This window comes from Oncorhynchus masou, chromosome 11, assembly GCF_036934945.1.
Source record: "Oncorhynchus masou masou isolate Uvic2021 chromosome 11, UVic_Omas_1.1, whole genome shotgun sequence".
NCBI lineage: Eukaryota > Metazoa > Chordata > Actinopteri > Salmoniformes > Salmonidae > Oncorhynchus > Oncorhynchus masou.
The window spans coordinates 13,998,698-14,016,073 of NC_088222.1; the positions used below are offsets into that span (position 1 = coordinate 13,998,698).

The 17,376-nt window shown below is 45.3% G+C and overlaps 1 protein-coding gene across 4 annotated transcripts in view; it reads right to left on the reverse strand.

Moving 5' to 3' along the window:
- The window catches only part of LOC135548144 (rab GTPase-activating protein 1-like), a 137,240-nt gene that overhangs the window by 18,289 nt on the left and 101,575 nt on the right, over positions 1-17,376 (reverse strand). For all 4 annotated transcript variants that reach the window (XM_064977447.1, XM_064977450.1, XM_064977446.1 and 1 more), the window contains 5 exons: positions 16,864-16,938; positions 16,344-16,469; positions 7,090-7,233; positions 5,354-5,395; positions 3,661-3,789 (listed from right to left, as the gene is read on the reverse strand). In XM_064977447.1, the coding sequence (XP_064833519.1) occupies positions 3,661-3,789; positions 5,354-5,395; positions 7,090-7,233; positions 16,344-16,469; positions 16,864-16,938 (516 nt within the window). The remainder of the gene's footprint in view (positions 1-3,660; positions 3,790-5,353; positions 5,396-7,089; positions 7,234-16,343; positions 16,470-16,863; positions 16,939-17,376) is intronic.

The window sequence follows — 17,376 nt, forward strand, 5'->3', positions numbered from 1 at the left end:
TGCTGTCCCAGTCCCCACAGCTGCTGTCCCAGTCCCGACAGCTGCTGTCCCAGTCCCGACAGCTGCTGTCCCAGTCCCGACAGCTGCTGTCCCAGTCCCGACAGCTGCTGTCCCAGTCCCGACAGCTGCTGTCCCAGTCCCGACAGCTGCTGTCCCAGTCCGAGTTAGAGATTCCATCAGAGCAGAACAGAAAGACTTGGAGACTAGCAAACTGAACACTACTGACAAAACCTATGACAGGATGAGAGTATCTTCATCCTAAGTATGTGTCTACCTGGACCCGAAAGAGTCATCCCCAAAACTCCAAGTCTTCCAACGCACTGATGAAATAAACTGTGTGCACTAAACAGTGTGTGTATGTGTACATGTGATCATTATATAAAGCTTGAATAAAAATTGCATTTTCAAATTCCCCAATTGTTTTTGTTTATTTGTGAGAGAACTTCTTTTGTAAGCTAAAACTGAATTCCCACACTATCACATTATCTACTGAAAGGACCAAGTAGTCGACTGTAGCAGTTGAGTGAGAGAGAAAAATGCCCTCCCTCCACGGCTGTTTGAAAAACGGTCTGTCTGTCTGTCTGTCTGTCTGTCTGTCTGTCTGTCTGTCTGTCTGTGTCTGTTGTTAGAGTTCACCTCTAATCCTGCACCTGAGCGCTATATAAACCACACACACACAGGAACCAGGCTCTAGAACTAAGTACATTTATGGAACAGCACAACCACACAACTACAGTGCTTACAAAAAAGGGAAGGATATGTGTGTGTGTGTGTGTGTGTGTGTGTGTGTGTGTGTGTGTCTGTGCCTGTGTGTGTGTGTGTGTGTGTGTGTGTGTTTCACTGTGTAAGCACTATACAGACTGTGTGTGTGTGTGTGTGTGTGTGTGTGTTTCACCGTGTATGCACTATACAGACTGTGTGTGTGTGTGTGTGTGTTTCACTGTGTATGCACTATACAGACTGTGTGTGTGTGTGTGTGTGTGTGTTTCACTGTGTATGCACTATACAGACTGTGTGTATGTGTGTGTGTGTGTGTGTTTCACTGTGTATGCACTATACAGACTGTGTGTGTGTGTGTGTACTGCCTGTAAACAGTGGCTATGCTGTACGCCTCTCTCTTACTGAAGCCACAGTAGAAAACAACTGGTTGATTCTGAGCAGAGTAAACTCCCTGGGACTAATATTACAGTAATACCTGCTTGCCTCTATAAAGTAGCTTGTACAGACTAAAGTGGAGTAATCCAAACATTACCTCAATGGTAATCTACCAGTAATGTAAGGTAGCTCAATGGGAGACTGGTAGAGCCCCTGGGCAGAACAGGGTGGTAGAGAGTGGGAAATAAGAGAGAAGGAGAGGAGAGAGGAACAGAGGAGAGAGGAGGAGCAGAGGGCTGAGAGGAGAGACAGGAGGCTCAGAGGAGAGGCAGGGAGCTGTGAGGAAAGTAGAGGCAGGAGGCTGAGAGGAAGCAGGAGGTTGAAAGGAGAGGAGAGGCTGCAAGGAGAGGAGAGGCAAGAGGCTGAGGGGAGAGGCAGGGGGTTGAGGGGAGAGGCAGGATAGGGTAGGGGGTTAAGGGGAGAAGCAGGAGGCTGAGGGGAGAGGCAGGGGGTTGAGGGGAGAGGCAGGGTAGGGGGTTGAGGGGAGAAGCAGGAGGCTGAGGGGAGAGGCAGGGGGTTGAGGGGAGAGGCAGGGGGTTGAGGGGGGAGGAGGAGGGGGTTGAGGGGAGAGGCAGGGGGTTGAGGGGAGAGGCAGGGGGGTTGAGGGGGCAGGGGGTTGAGGGGAGGCAGGGGGTTGAGGAGAGGCAGGGGGTTGAGTCAGGGGTTGAGGGGAGAGTCAGGGGGTTGAGGGGAGAGGCAGGGGGTTGAGGGGAGAGGGAGAGGCAGGGGGTTGAGGGGAGAGGCAGGGGGTTGAGGGGAGAGGCAGGGGGTTGAGGGGAGAGGCAGGGGGTTGAGGGGAGAGGCAGGGGGTTGAGGGGAGAGGCAGGGGGTTGAGGGGGGAGAGGCAGGGGGTTGAGGGGAGAGGCAGGGGGTTGAGGAGAGTCAGGGGGTTGAGGAGAGGCAGGGGGTTGAGGGGAGAGGCAGGGGGTTGAGGGGAGAAGCAGGAGGCTGAGGGGAGAGGCAGGGGGTTGAGAGGAGAGGCAGGGGGTTGAGGGGAGAGGCAGGGGGTTGAGGGAGAGGCAGGGGGTTGAGGGGAGAGGCAGGGGGTTGAGGGGAGAGGCAGGGGGTTGAGGGGAGAGGCAGGGGGTTGAGGCAGGGGGTTGAGGGAGAGGCAGGAGGGGGTTGAGGGGAGAGGCAGGGGTTGAGAGGAGAGGCAGGGGGTTGAGGGGAGAGGCAGGGGGTTGAGGGGAGAGGCAGGGGGATGAGGGGAGAGGCAGGGCGATGAGGGGAGAGGGGGGTTGAGGGGAGAGGCAGGGGGTTGAGGGGAGGCAGGGGGTTGAGGGGAGGCAGGGGGTTGAGGGGTTGAGGGGGAGGCAGGGGGTTGAGGGGAGAGGCATGGTGTTGAGGGGAGAGGCAGGGGGATGAGGGGAGAGGCAGGGCGATGAGGGGAGAGGCAGGGCGATGAGGGGAGAGGCCATTAAGATCCTTATCCTTCTCTAAAACGCCTCTCTACCAGGAAGCGGGGTCAGGTGACCAGTCCTGTCAAAAAGGTTACATCAGAGGTATATGACCTCTGGCCTGACCCCTCGGCCTACCTTAAGTTATAACATACCCTTTAATTACTGGTCATGTGATCATTACTGCCGTTACAAAAACACAATTGATATGGTAGACGGTTGTGTTATATGACATAGATATAACCCGTGAGACAAGAGAGGTCTGTTCTATAGACAGCTGACCAAACAGAACACCTGTCTGAATCAGAGGACACAGGTGATCTCTGACCAAATGGACTGTATGTGTTATGTAATGTAGTTTAGGATGAGCCAACCTCCTCTGAGAAAAAGATGTCGTCCAAATTCAAAATATTTAGACCAAATGTCTAAAATAAATCTGTTTAAGCACACACCAGAGTTTCTAGGTCCAGGCAGAGCAGAGGTATGCTGTTTGGGATTAGACAAATACATCTGAGAATTATTGCAGATGTTTTTAGGTGTTTTAGATTTTCAAATATGTAGATACATTCATATAAGATGTAAAATATTAGGGACTTTCTAGGTCAGTAAAGAGCACAGGAGATAAGGTTATTCACAGGCTATAGCTGACAGTTTCTACTACAGCTCAACACTGCCCTCCACAGGTTATTGAGGAGTAGTATTCAATGTCAGTCATACAGTGCTGAATGCTTCCTGATCCACCCATTATTGAAGCATATAAATTGCTCCATTAGAATCAAAGCCTCATGTATAACTGGTAATTGATCCACTCATTTTCCAGTAAGAAGGAATGCACTCCCTGCATTCAATCTAATTCACCCAGCTGTTCATTAGCTTGTAAAAGGGACTCAATTCTGAACCAACTTACTGTTTGTGTGTTTCTACTGTACAGCCACACAGTTACTTCCTTGTACAGTATGCAAACCAAACCCTAATCAAGACACAAACCGAAGACAATATTAAGTGACTCAATTGACCAGAGTAGATTCAAACTAAAGAGAAAACAACGTGACAGAGTTAGCCAGGGTAGATTCAACGTGACAGATTTAGCCAGGGTAGATTGTAGTACCTTCATGCTGCAGGCCAGCTCCATCAGTTTCTTAGCGTTCTCCTCTGAGCGGTAGCGTTTGGGAACCGGGACCCGGAAGAACTTGAGCGCCCCCTCAAAGTCTGTTGCCAGCAGGTCTTCCCTTGAGGTCTACAAGCAGGAGAGAAGAGACAAAGTGAGACATGTCCCAGCTAGAGAGGCTCTGGTATATCCTCGGTTCCAGCCAAGACCCCCTCAGTCACAGTGTACCATCTATACTACTGTCAGGAACAGAGAATAGAGGGGAGGAACCGTGTGTGTAGTGTGTGTATGTAGTGTGTGTAGTGTATGTAGTGTGCTGTGTAGTGTGTATGTATGTGTGTAGTGTGTATGTGTGTGTGTACAGTATGTTGTGTGTGTATGTGGTGTGTGTGTACAGGATGTAGTGTGTATGGGTTGTGTATGTATCTATGCAGTGTGTATGTATCTATGTAGTGTGTGTGTGTGTGTATCTATGTAGTGTGTGTATCTATGTAGTGTGTGTGTGTGTGTGTGTGTATCTATGTAGTGTGTGTGTGTATCTATGTGTGTGTGTGTGTATCTATGTAGTGTGTGTATCTATGTAGTGTGCGTGTATCTATGTGGTATGTGTGTATCTATGTAGTGTGTGTATCTATGTATTGTGTATGTAGTGTGTGTGTACAGTATGTAGTGTGTGTGTATCTATGTAGTGTGTGTGTGTGTACAGTATGTAGTATGTGTATGTGTGTGTGTGTGTGTGTGTGTGTATCTATGAAGTGTGTGCGTGTACCTATGTAGTGTGTGCGTGTACCTATGTAGTGTGTGTGTGTATGTACAGTTTTGAGGGCTTGGAGGGGATAATGGTGTTGAATGCTCAGCTTTAGTCAATGAACAGCATTCTCACATACAGTTGAAATCGGAAGTTTACATACACCTTAACCAAATACATTTAAACAGTTAAACTCAGTTTTTCACAATTCCTGACATTTAATCCTAATGAAATTCACTGTCTTAGGTCAGTTAGGATCACCACTTTATTTAAAAAATGTGAAATGTCAGAATAATAGTAGAGAGAATGATTTATTTCAGCTTTTATTTCTTTCATCACAGTGGGCCAGAAGTTTACATACACTCAATTAGTATTTGGTAGCATTGTCTTTAAATTGTTTAACTTGGGTCAAATGTTTCAGGTAGCCTTCCACAAGCATCCCAAAGTAAGTTGGGTGAATTTTGGCCCATTCCTCCTGACAGAGCTGGTGTAACTGAGTCAGGTTTGTAGGCCTCCTTGCTCGCACACGCCTTTTCAGTTCTGCCCACATATTTTCCATAGGGTTGAGGTCAGGGCTTTGTGATGGCCACTCCAAAACCTTGACTTTGTTATCCTTTTGCCACAACTTTGGAAGTATGCTTGGGGTCATTGTCCATTTGGAAGAGCCATTTGTGACCAAGCTTTAACTTCCTGACTGACGTCTTGAGATGTTGCTTCAATATATCCACATCATTTTCCTACCTCATGATGCCATGACACCAGTCACTCCTGCAGCAAAGCACCCCCACAACATGATGCTGCCACCCCCGTGCTTCATGGTTGGGATGGTGTTCTTCGGCTTGCAAGCGTCCCCCCTTTTCCTCCAAACATAACGATGGTCATTATGGCCATGTGTGTGTGTATGTCGTGTGTGTTTGTGTGTGCACAGAATGGTGGCTTACTTACCTTCAGGAGAGCCAGAGCCACGTTGAAGATCACACTGATGCCCTGAGACAGAGAAGAGAAGAAAAGAGACAATAAGTTACTGAAGGGGGAGTAGAGTGAGATGGGGGAGACAGGACAGAAACAAGGGAGAGGGTTGGTAGAGAGACACAGAGTGGAGGGAGGGAGGGAGGGAGTTCGTAGAGAGACACAGTAGAGGGAGGGAGGGAGAGGGTTGGTAGAGACACACAGAGTAGAGGGAGTGAGGGAGGGGGTTGGTAGAGAGACAGAGTAGAGGGAGGGAGGGAGGGAGGCACAGTAGAGGGAGGGAGGGGGTTGGTAGAGAGACACAGATTAGAGGGAGGGAGGGGGTTGGTAGAGAGACACAGAGAGAGGGAGGGAGGGAGAGGGTTGGTAGAGAGACAGAGAGTAGTGAGATGGGGGAGGGTTGGTAGAGAGACACAGAGTAGAGGGAGGGAGGGGGTTGGTAGAGAGACACAGTAGAGGGAGGGAGGGAGGGAGGGAGAGGGTTGGTAGAAAGACACAGAGTAGAGGGAGGGAGGGTTGGTAGAGAGACACAGAGTAGAGGGAGGGGGTTGGTAGAGAGACACAGTAGAGGGAGGGAGGGAGTTGGTAGAGAGACACAGAGTAGAGTGAGATGGGGGAGGGAGGGAGGGGGTTGGTAGAGAGACACAGAGTAGAAGGAGGGAGAGGGTTGGTAGAGAGACACAGAGTAGAAGGAGGGAGAGGGTTGGTAGAGAGACACAGAGTAGAAGGAGGGAGGGGGTTGGTAGAGAGACACAGAGTAGAAGGAGGGAGAGGGTTGGTAGAGAGACACAGAGTAGAGGGAGGAGAGGGTTTAGAGAGACACAGAGTAGGGTTGGAGAGACACAGAGTAGAGGGAGGGAGAGGGTTGGTAGAGAGACAGAGTAGAATGAGGGAGAGGGTTGGTAGAGAGACACAGAGTAGAGGGAGGGAGAGGGTTGGTAGAGAGACCGAGTAGAGGGAGGGAGGTAGGGGGTATAGGGGTTAGGGAGAGGGTATAGGGGTTAGGGGTGAGGGTACATGGATTATGGAGAGGGTATAGGGGTTAGGATAGGGTATAGGGGTTAGGGAGAGGGTATAGGGTATAGGGGTTAGGGAGAGGGTATAGGGAGAGGGTATAGGGGTTAGGGAGAGGGTATAGGGAGAGGGTATAGGGGTTAGGGAGAGGGTATAGGGGTTAGGGAGAGGGTATAGGGGTTAGGGAGAGGGTATAGGGGTTAGGGAGAGGGTATAGGGGTTAGGGAGAGGGTATAGGGGTTAGGGAGAGGGTATAGGGGTTAGGGAGAGGGTATAGGGGTTAGAGGGTGAGGGGTTAGGGGTCAGGGTAAAGGGTTAGGGTATAGGGTATAGAGGTTAGGGGTGAGGGTATAGGGTTAGGGGTGAGGTTATAGGGTTAGGGTTGAGGGTATAGGGTTTTGGGGTGAGGGTATAGGGTTAGGGGTAGGGTTAGGGTTAGGGGTTTAAGGGTTAGGGTTGAGGGTATAGGGTTTTGGGGTGAGGGTATAGGGTATAGGGTTAGAGGTGAGGGTTTAAGGGTTAGAGGTGGGGGTATAGGGGTGAGGGTATAGGGGTGAGGGTATAGGGTTAGGGGTGAGGGTGTAGGGTTAGGGTATAGGGGTGAGGGTATAGGGTTAGGGGTGAGGGTATAGGGGTGAGGGTATTGGGTTAGGGGTGGGAGTGTAGGGTTAGGGTATAGGGGTTAGAGAGATGGATACCTCACAGAGTAGCAGGTCTATGATGTGGAACACCATGTAGAGGGGGAACTTGGCTGTGAAGAGCGTGAGGAACCACTGAGAGGCGTACATATGAGCCTCCAGACCCACGTTCAGGAAGTGGTTATACAGGTCTGGGATGTTTTCCTGTTAGAAAATGATACAGAGAAACAGTTATATCACAGCCATGAACAACAGCAGGACACAAGCATACACACGGAAGATGTGAAGATGCCTCTGTATTGAATGGCCTCCGTGTTGCATTTAGTAATTTATTTGTACTTAATCTAAATGTATCCTCTATCCTTTCTTACAACCGAGAAGAACTTTAGAACATCAGATCGGCAGTTACTTACAGTTACTTACTTCATATCGAAGTCGAAGCAGGAATTATCTGCCCTGGGATCTCTGTAATTCAGACACAATTTTGGGGCTACCCAAGAGGAAACACCGACGGTACAGGCAAGCGAGGGGCGATCCTGGCAAGATTAAGGCGAAGAGAGAACCGGCCACCTCTTCCCTACATTCTTGCTACCAACAGGACTCTCGAAACTGCAATATTCTCAGATTTTCCTCCCTCAAATAACCTTTCCTCCTCCCGTAGCCACCGCACCGGCCATAAGGGGGTATTCATCTCCAATAATGGCTTCACACTAATAATTCAACTAATAATGCTTTGATTATTGTATAGAAATACAGATTTGGCTATTTCTAACAAAGAAAAACAAATAACTGGCACTTAACTGTACCATGCTTTAACCAAGCAGAAAAACTTACATCCATAGGCTGCTTTTCTGGTTGCCGGTGATTTATTTATATATAATTTATATATTTCTGATTGCCTGTGATTTATTTATACATAATTTATACATTTCTGGTTGCCTGTGACTTGTTTATATATAAATGTACAGTGGGGAGAACAAGTATTTGATACACTGCCAATTTAGCAGGTTTTCCTTCTTACAAAGCATGTAGAGGTCTGTAATTTTCATCATAGGTCCACTTCAACTGTGAGAGATGGAATCTAAAACAAAAATCCAGAAATCACATTGTATGATTTTTAAGTAATTAATTTGCATTTTATTGCATGACATAAGTATTTGATACATCAGAAAAGCAGAAATTAATATTTGGTACAGAAAACTTTGTTTGCAATTACAGAGATCATACATTTCCTGTAGTTCTTGACCAGGTTTGCACACACTGCAGCAGGTATTTTGGCCCACTCCTCCATACAGACTTTCTCCAGATCCTTCAAGTTTCGGGGCTGTCGCTGGGCAATACGGACTTTCAGCTCCCTCCAAAGATTTTCTATTGGGTTCAGGTCTGGAGACTGAATAGGCCACTCCAGGACCTTGAGATGCTTCTTACGGAGCCACTCCTTAGTTGCCCTGGCTGTGTGTTTTGGGTCTTGTCATGCTGGAAGACCCAGCCACGACCCATCTTCAATGCTCTTACTGAGGGAAGGAGGTTGTTGGCCAAGATCTCACGATACATGGCCCCATCCATCCTCCCCTCAATACGGTGCAGTCGTCCTGTCCCCTTTGCAGAAAAGCATCCCCAATGACTGATGTTTCCTCCTCCATGCTTCACGGTTGGGATGGTATTCTTGGGGTTGTACTCGTCCTTCTTCTTCCTCCAAACATGGCGAGTGGAGTTTAGACCAAAAAGCTCTATTTTTGTCTCATCAGACCACATGACCTTCTGCCATTCCTCCTCTGGATTATCCAGATGGTCATTGGCAAACTTCAGACGGGCCTGGGCATACGCTGGCTTGAGCAGGGGGACCTTGTGTGCCCTGCAGGACTTTAATCCATGACGGCGTAGTGTGTTACTAATTGTTTTCCTTGAGACTGTGGTCCCAGCTCTCTTCAGGTCATTGACCAGGTCCTGCCATGTAGTTCTGGGCTGATCCCTCACCTTCCTCATGATCATTGATGCCTCACAAGGTGAGATCTTGCATGGAGCCCCAGACCGAGGGTGATTGACCGTCATCTTGAACTTCTTCCATTTTCTAATAATTGTGCCAACAGTTGTTGCCTTCTCACCAAGATGCTTGCCTATTGTCCTGTAGCCCATCCCAGCCTTGTGCAGGTCTACAATTTTATCCCTGATGTCCTTACACAGCTCTCTGGTCTTGGCCATTGTGGAGAGGTTGGAGTCTGTTTGATTGAGTGTGTAGACAGGTGACTTTTATACAGGTAACAAGTTCAAACAGGTGCAGTTAATACAGGTAATGAGTGGAGATCAGGAGGGCTTCTTAAAGAAAAACTAACAGGTCTGTGAGAGCAGGAATTATTACCGGTTGGTAGGGGATCAAATACTTATGTCATGGAATAAAATGCTAATTAATTACTTAAAAATCATATTATGTGATTTTCTGGTTGCCTGTGATTTATTTATATATGATTTATATATTTCTGGTTGCCTGTGATTTATTTATATATGATTTATATATTTCTGGTTGCCTGTAATTTATTTATATATGATTTATATATTTCTGGTTGCCTGTGATTTATTTATATATAATTTATATATTTCTGGTTGCCGGTGATTTATTTATATTTAATTTATATATTTCTGGTTGCCTGTGATTTATTTATATATTTCTGGTTGCCGGTGATTTATTTATATTTAATTTATATATTTCTGGTTGCCTGTGATTTATTTATATATTTCTGGTTGCCTGTAATTTATTTATATATTTCTGGTTGCCTGTAATTTATTTATATATTTCTGGTTGCCTGTAATTTATTTATACATTTCTGGTTGCCTGTAATTTATTTATATATTTCTGGTTGCCTGTGATTCATTTAAATATAATTTATATATTTCTGGTTGCCGGTGATCTATTGATTCCATCTCTCCACAAAAACAACTACAGAGCTGACATTGTTGTATGCCCCATATATATAATATTCTGTTGGTGACAAGAATTTTATATTATAATTTAAATTGAAAAATTTAAATTGAATCAATTGTAGTTTTTTGTACCAGTTCATAAACCATGTGCCATGGAATCAGTACATCGGAAATCTCTTCCCATTTATTTTGCAAACCTGTATGGCGCAGCTGTCAACATTTGTGTCCTCAAATGAAACTGGTATATTTTTCAATTTATGCCAGTTCCTTTCAGCCAATATCTTTAATATACGGCAGGCGAACAAGGTCCCTACCTTCTCCTTTTTCCACTTGCCTCCTCCATTTTTGTGGTAAGTTGTAAGTTTGGAAAGAGCAGATATTCCCATATATTTTCGATAACTGCATATGTGACATAACTCCTCCATTTCTATTCATAATATCATTAATAAATATATATATATATTTTTTTAAAGAAGAAAATCCATAAAGAATGTGTTTATTTTAATGAATAACCATAACCATAACATTTGTTGTAATATTGGTTCTATATTTTCTGGAGGATAAAAATGAAATTGTAACCAGCTTAGTATGGCTTGTTAAGAAAGGGTGATACTTTAAACAAAACTTCATTTTAAATTATTCATAATGAGAAGTTGTAATCTGCATACAGGTAAGAAGACCATTTTGAACAACGGATGAGCCTTTCTTAATGATCTACTGGAGAACCATTTTGGGTTTAAGTATAACTTATGTATGAGTGAAGCTTTTAGTGAGAGGTTTAAAGCTTTAATATTTAATCATTTTAGCCCCCTCATATTTATTATATAAATAGGCACGTTTAATTTTCTCTGGCTCAGCATTCCAAATAAAATGAAATATTATTTGCTCACATGATTTAAAAATCTGTAGTAGGCAGTGCCATTGGTAAGTAAGTAAACTGTGATAGGACCAGAGAGTTAATCAATGTGATTTATCCACAAATAGACAAGTGTTTACCTCTCCATGGTTGCAGAATCTTATCTATATTTTGCTAACTTTCTATTGAAATTAATTGTGGTAATTTTTTGAGATGTAAATACCAAGCACACTACCGGTCAAAGGTTTTAGAACACCTACTCATTCAAGCGTTTTTCTTTATTTTACTATTTTCAACATTGTAGAATAACAGTGAAGACATCAAAACTATGAAATAACACATATAGAATCATGTAGTAACCAAAAAAGTGTAAAAACAAATCAAAATATATTTTATATTTGAGATGCTTCAAAATAGCCACCCTTTGCCTTCATGACAGCTTTGCACACTCTTGGCATTCTCTCAATCGGCTTCACCTGGAATGCTTTTCCTACAGTCTTGAAGGAGATCCCACATATGCTGAGCACTTGTTTGCTGCCTTTCCTTCACTCTGCGGTCCGACTAATTCCAAACCATCTCAAACTGGTTGAGGTCGGGTGGTTGTGGAAGCCAGGTTATCTGATGCAGCACTCCATTACTCTCCTTCTTCGTAAAATAGCCCTTACACAGCCTGGAGCTGCGTTGGGTCATTGTCCTGTTGAAAAACATATGATAGTCCCACTAAGCGCAAACCAGATGGGATGGCATATCACTGCAGAATGCTAGCCATGCTGGTTAAGTGTGCCCTGAATTCTAAATAAATCTCCCACACCATAACACCTCGTCCTCCATGCTTCACAGTGGGAAATACACATGTGGAGATCATCCATTCACCCTTACCGCATCTCACAAAGACACAGCGGTTGGAACAAAAAATCTCAAATTTGGACTCCAGACCAAAGGACTGTGTTTCTTGGCCCAAGCAAGTCTCTTCTTATTATTGGTGTCCTTTAGTAGTGGTTTCTTTGCAGCAATCGACCATGAAGGCCTGATTCACACAGTCTCCTCTGAACAGTTGTTGAGATGTGTCTGTTACTTGAACTCTATGAAGCATTTATTTGGGCTGCAATTTCTGAGGCTGGTCACTCTAATGAGTTTATCCTCTGCAGCAGAGGTAACTCTGGGTCTTCCATTCCTGTGGCGGTCCTCATGAGAGCCAGTTTCATCATAACGCTCGATGGTTTTTGCAACTGCACTTGAAGAAACGTTCAAAGTTCTTGAAATTTTCCGTATTGACTGACATTCATGTCTTAAATAATGATGGACTGTTGTTTCTCTTTGATTGTTTAAGCTATTCTTGCCATAATATGGACTTGGTCTTTTACCAAATAGGGCTATCTTCTGTATACCCCCCCTTATCACAACATAAATGATTGGCTCAAACGCATTAGGAAGGAAAGAAATTCCACAAATTTACTTTTAAAAAGGCACACCTGTTTATGGAAATGCAATCCAGGAAACTACCTCATAAAGCTGGATGAGAGAATGCCAAGAGTGTGCAAAGCTAGTTGAAGAATAACAAATCTAAAATATATTATGATTTGCTTAACACTTTTTTGGATACTACATGATTCCATATGTGTTATTTCATAGTTTTGATGTCTTCACTATTATTCTACAATGTAGAAAATTGTAAAAAAATAAAGAAAAACCCTTCAATGAGTAGGTGTTCTAAAACTTTTGACCGGTAGTGTCAAAATGTCTGCTACACCATCCGCCCATTTTATTGGTAAACTACAAGGTAGTGTAAACACTGTATTTTTAATGATCCAATACGTAATATGGTACACTTTTCATAATTAGGTTTAAGTCCAGAGAGGCTGTTTTTGGTTAAGGTGTATGTAAACTTCCGACTTCAACTGTATGTGAGAATGCTGTTCATTGACTACAGGTGAGCATTCAACACCATTGTCCCCTCCAAGCTCATCACCAAACTTAGGACCCTGGGACTGAACACCTCCCTCTGCAACTGGATCCTGGATTTCCTGACGGGCCAACACCAGGTGGTGAAGGCAGGCAACAACACATCCGCCACACTGACCCTCAACATGGGTGCCCCACAGGGGTGCGTGCTTAGTCCCCTCCTGTACTCCCTGTTCACCCACAATTGCGTGGCCACTCACAACTCCAACACCATCATCAAGTTTGCTGATGACACGATTGTGGTAGGACTGATCACCGGCAATGATGAGAGGGACCTGGCAGTGTGGAAGAACATCCTCTCCCTCAACCTCAGTAAGACCAAGTTTCTGATTCTGGACTACAGGAAACGGGGGGGGAGAAACACCCCCAACCACGGGGTTGCAGTGGAGCAGGTCGAGTGTCAGTCAAGTTCCACTGTATCCACTAAGAACTTAAAATGTCCCACACACACGCGCACAGCCGTGAAGAATGTGCGACAGCACCTCTTATCCCTCAGGGGGATTAAAAGGTCTACAGCTGTACCGCTAAGAGCAACTTGACTGGCTGCATCACTGCTTGGTGTGGCAACTGCACCGCCCTCGATCGCATGGCACTACAGAGGGTGGTGCAGACAGCCCAGTACATCACCGGGGCCGAGCTCCCTGCCATACAGGACCTCTATATCAGGAGGTGTGAAAGGAAGGCCCGGAAAACCTTAAAGACTCCATCCAGCCACCCAAGCCATAGACTGTTCTCTCTGATTCCGCATGGCAAGCAGTACCGCTGCAACAGGTCTGACATCAACAGGCTCCTGAACAGCTTCTATTCCCAAGTCATAAGTCTGATAAATAGCTAACCAAATGGCTACACAGACTGAGTTGACCCTTGAATTTTATTATTATTTTTGTTATTATTACTGTCTATGCACACTCACAGGGCCCTACACACTCACACAGACTGTTACTCCAACACACACACAGACTGTTACTCCAACACACACACAGACTGTTACTCCAGACTGTTACTCCAACACACACACAGACTGTTACTCCAGACTGTTACTCCAACACACTCACACAGACTGTTACTCCAACACACACACAGACTGTTACTCCAACACACACACAGACTGTTACTCCAGACTGTTACTCCAACACACACACAGACTGTTACTCCAGACTGTTACTCCAACACACACACACAGACTGTTACTCCAACACACACACAGACTGTTACTCCAGACTGTTACTCCAACACACACACAGACTGTTACTCCAGACTGTTACTCCAACACACACACAGACTGTTACTCCAGACTGTTACTCCAACACACACACAGACTGTTACTCCAACTGTTCCAACACACACACACACAGACTGTTACTCCAGACTGTTACTCAGACAACACACACACAGACTGTTACTCCAGACTGTTACTCCAACACACACACAGACTGTTACTCCAACACACACCAGACTGTTACTCCAACACACACACAGACTGTTACTCCAGACTCCAACACACACACAGACTGTTACTCCAGACTGTTACTCCAACACACACACAGACTGTTACTCCAGACTGTTACTCCAACACACACACAGACTGTTACTCCTCCAGAACTCCAACACACACACTGTTACTCCACACACACACAGACTGTTACTCCAGACTGTTACTCCAACACACACACAGACTGTTACTCCAGACTGTTACTCCAACACACACAAACTGTCACTCCAACACACACACAGACTGTTACTCCAACACACACACAGACTGTTACTCCAGACTGTTACTCCAACACACACAAACTGTCCAACACACACACAGACACTCCAACACACACATAGACTGTTACTCCAACACACACACAGACTGTTACTCCAGACTGTTACTCCAACACACACACAGACTGTTACTCCAACACACACACAGACTGTTACTCCAGACTGTTACTCCAACACACACACAGACTGTTACTCCAACACACACACAGACTGTTACTCCAGACTGTTACTCCAACACACACAAACTGTCACTCCAACACACACACAGACTGTTACTCCAGACTGTTACTCCAACACACACAAACTGTCACTCCAGACTGTTACTCCAACACACACAAACTGTCACTCCAACACACACACAGACTGTTACTCCAACACACACACAGACTGTTACTCCAGACTGTTACTCCAACACACACACAGACTGTTACTCCAGACTGTTACTCCAACACACACACAGACTGTTACTCCAGACTGTTACTCCAACACACACACAGACTGTTACTCCAGACTGTCACTCCAACACACACACAGACTGTTACTCCAGACTGTCACTCCAACACACACACAGACTGTTACTCCAGACTGTTACTCCAACACACACACAGACTGTTACTCCAGACTGTCACTCCAACACACACACAGACTGTTACTCCAGACTGTTACTCCAACACACACACAGACTGTTACTCCAACACACACACAGACTGTTACTCCAGACTGTCACTCCAACACACACACAGACTGTTACTCCAACACACACACAGACTGTTACTCCAGACTGTTACTCCAACACACACACAGACTGTTACTCCAGACTGTTACTCCAACACACACACAGACTGTTACTCCAACACACACACAGACTGTTACTCCAGACTGTTACTCCAACACACACACAGACTGTTACTCCAACACACACACAGACTGTTACTCCAGACTGTTACTCCAACACACACACAGACTGTTACTCCAGACTGTTACTCCAACACACACACAGACTGTTACTCCAACACACACAAACTGTCACTCCAACACACACACAGACTGTTACTCCAGACTGTTACTCCAACACACACAGACTGTCACTCCAACACACACAGACTGTTACTCCAGACTGTTACTCCAGACTGTTACTCCAGACTGTTACTCCAGACTGTTACTCCAACACACACACAGACTGTCACTCCAACACATACACAGACTGTTACTCCAGACTGTCACTCCAACACACACAGACTGTCACTCCAACACACACAGACTGTCACTCCAACACACACAGACTGTTACTCCAGACTGTTACTCCAGACTGTTACTCCAGACTGTTACTCCAGACTGTTACTCCAACACACACAGACTGTTACTCCAGACTGTTACTCCAGACTGTCACTCCAACACACACAGACTGTCACTCCAACACACACAGACTGTTACTCCAGACTGTTACTCCAGACTGTCACTCCAACACACACAAACAGTCAAACAGTAATATACACATACCTTTATACTGACTCTACACACTCACACACATACAATCATCATATACTGTACACTGCTGCTACTCTGTTTATCATATATCCTGATGCCTAGTCAACTTACCCCTATACATATCTACCTCTATCACTCCAGGATTATTGTAGATATGGCACTGAAGCCGACTGATCCTGTATATAGTATTCTTACTTACATTATCATGTTCTTATTGTTAGAACTTAGTTTTATGTTTACGTTCTACCTTGTTATTTTTAGTATTCATGTGTTATTGATTACTGCATTGTAGGGGTTATAGATGGTAAAGGCATTTCACCTGCATGAGTCTCTCCAGCTGGAAGAACTTGCAGTGTAGATCCTCAAAGTTCTGCTTGAAGAGGTCCCTGAGTCCGTAGTCAAACATGATCTTGACCAGAACACTGAAGGCCTGTTCCTCAGGCATCTACATACAGGGCAGAGAGAGAGACAGAGAGACAGACACAGAGAGAGAGCAAGAGAGAGAGAGAGAGAGATGACAGTATATCAGTTCAGTTCTGTCCACCAGGTGTACGTGTTTCCTTCAGAGAGCTCTGGCACTGTGGTGTCTGAGAGGAAGAGAAAGATCTTCTCTGAAACTCTTCCAGCTTAGACCACTCCATCACAGCCCTGAGCATGTGAAGACAGAAAGAGAAGTGAGAACGTGTGTGAGAGACATGGAGAGAGAGACATGGAGAGAGACACAGACAGAAAAACATGGAGAGAGACAGACGGGCAGAGAGAGACACAGGGAGAGACATGGAGAGAGAGAGACAGAGTATGTCTACATCATCTCTCAGCGTTGGTCATCTGTAACTCACGTGCAGCAGCAGCACAGCGGCCAGGAAAGACTGTCCCTGGCAGTAACCAATCTCCTCATCATACACTGAGTAGGCCTGGAGAGAAGAGGAGAGAGAGACTCAATGTTAGAGACAGAAAGTAACCAATCTCATCATCATACACTGAGTAGGCCTGGAGAGAAGAGGAGAGAGAGACTCAATGTTAGAGACAGAAAGTAACCAATCTCATCATCATACACTGAGTAGGCCTGGAGAGAAGAGGAGAGAGAGACTCAATGTTAGAGACAGAAAGTAACCAATCTCCTCATCATACACTGAGTAGGCCTGGAGAGAAGAGGAGAGAGAGACTCAATGTTAGAGACAGAAAGAGAGAGAGCAGATGTTAGCGCTACTGTAAAGTACATTCTCAGAGTTATAATAAAATAATAACAACATGGTCATTTATCAGATGCTTTTATTTAAAGGGTTTTCCAGAACTGTCAGTATTGACAGTGACACACTTAGAATGTCACCCGTGCAGGAATCAAACCCATA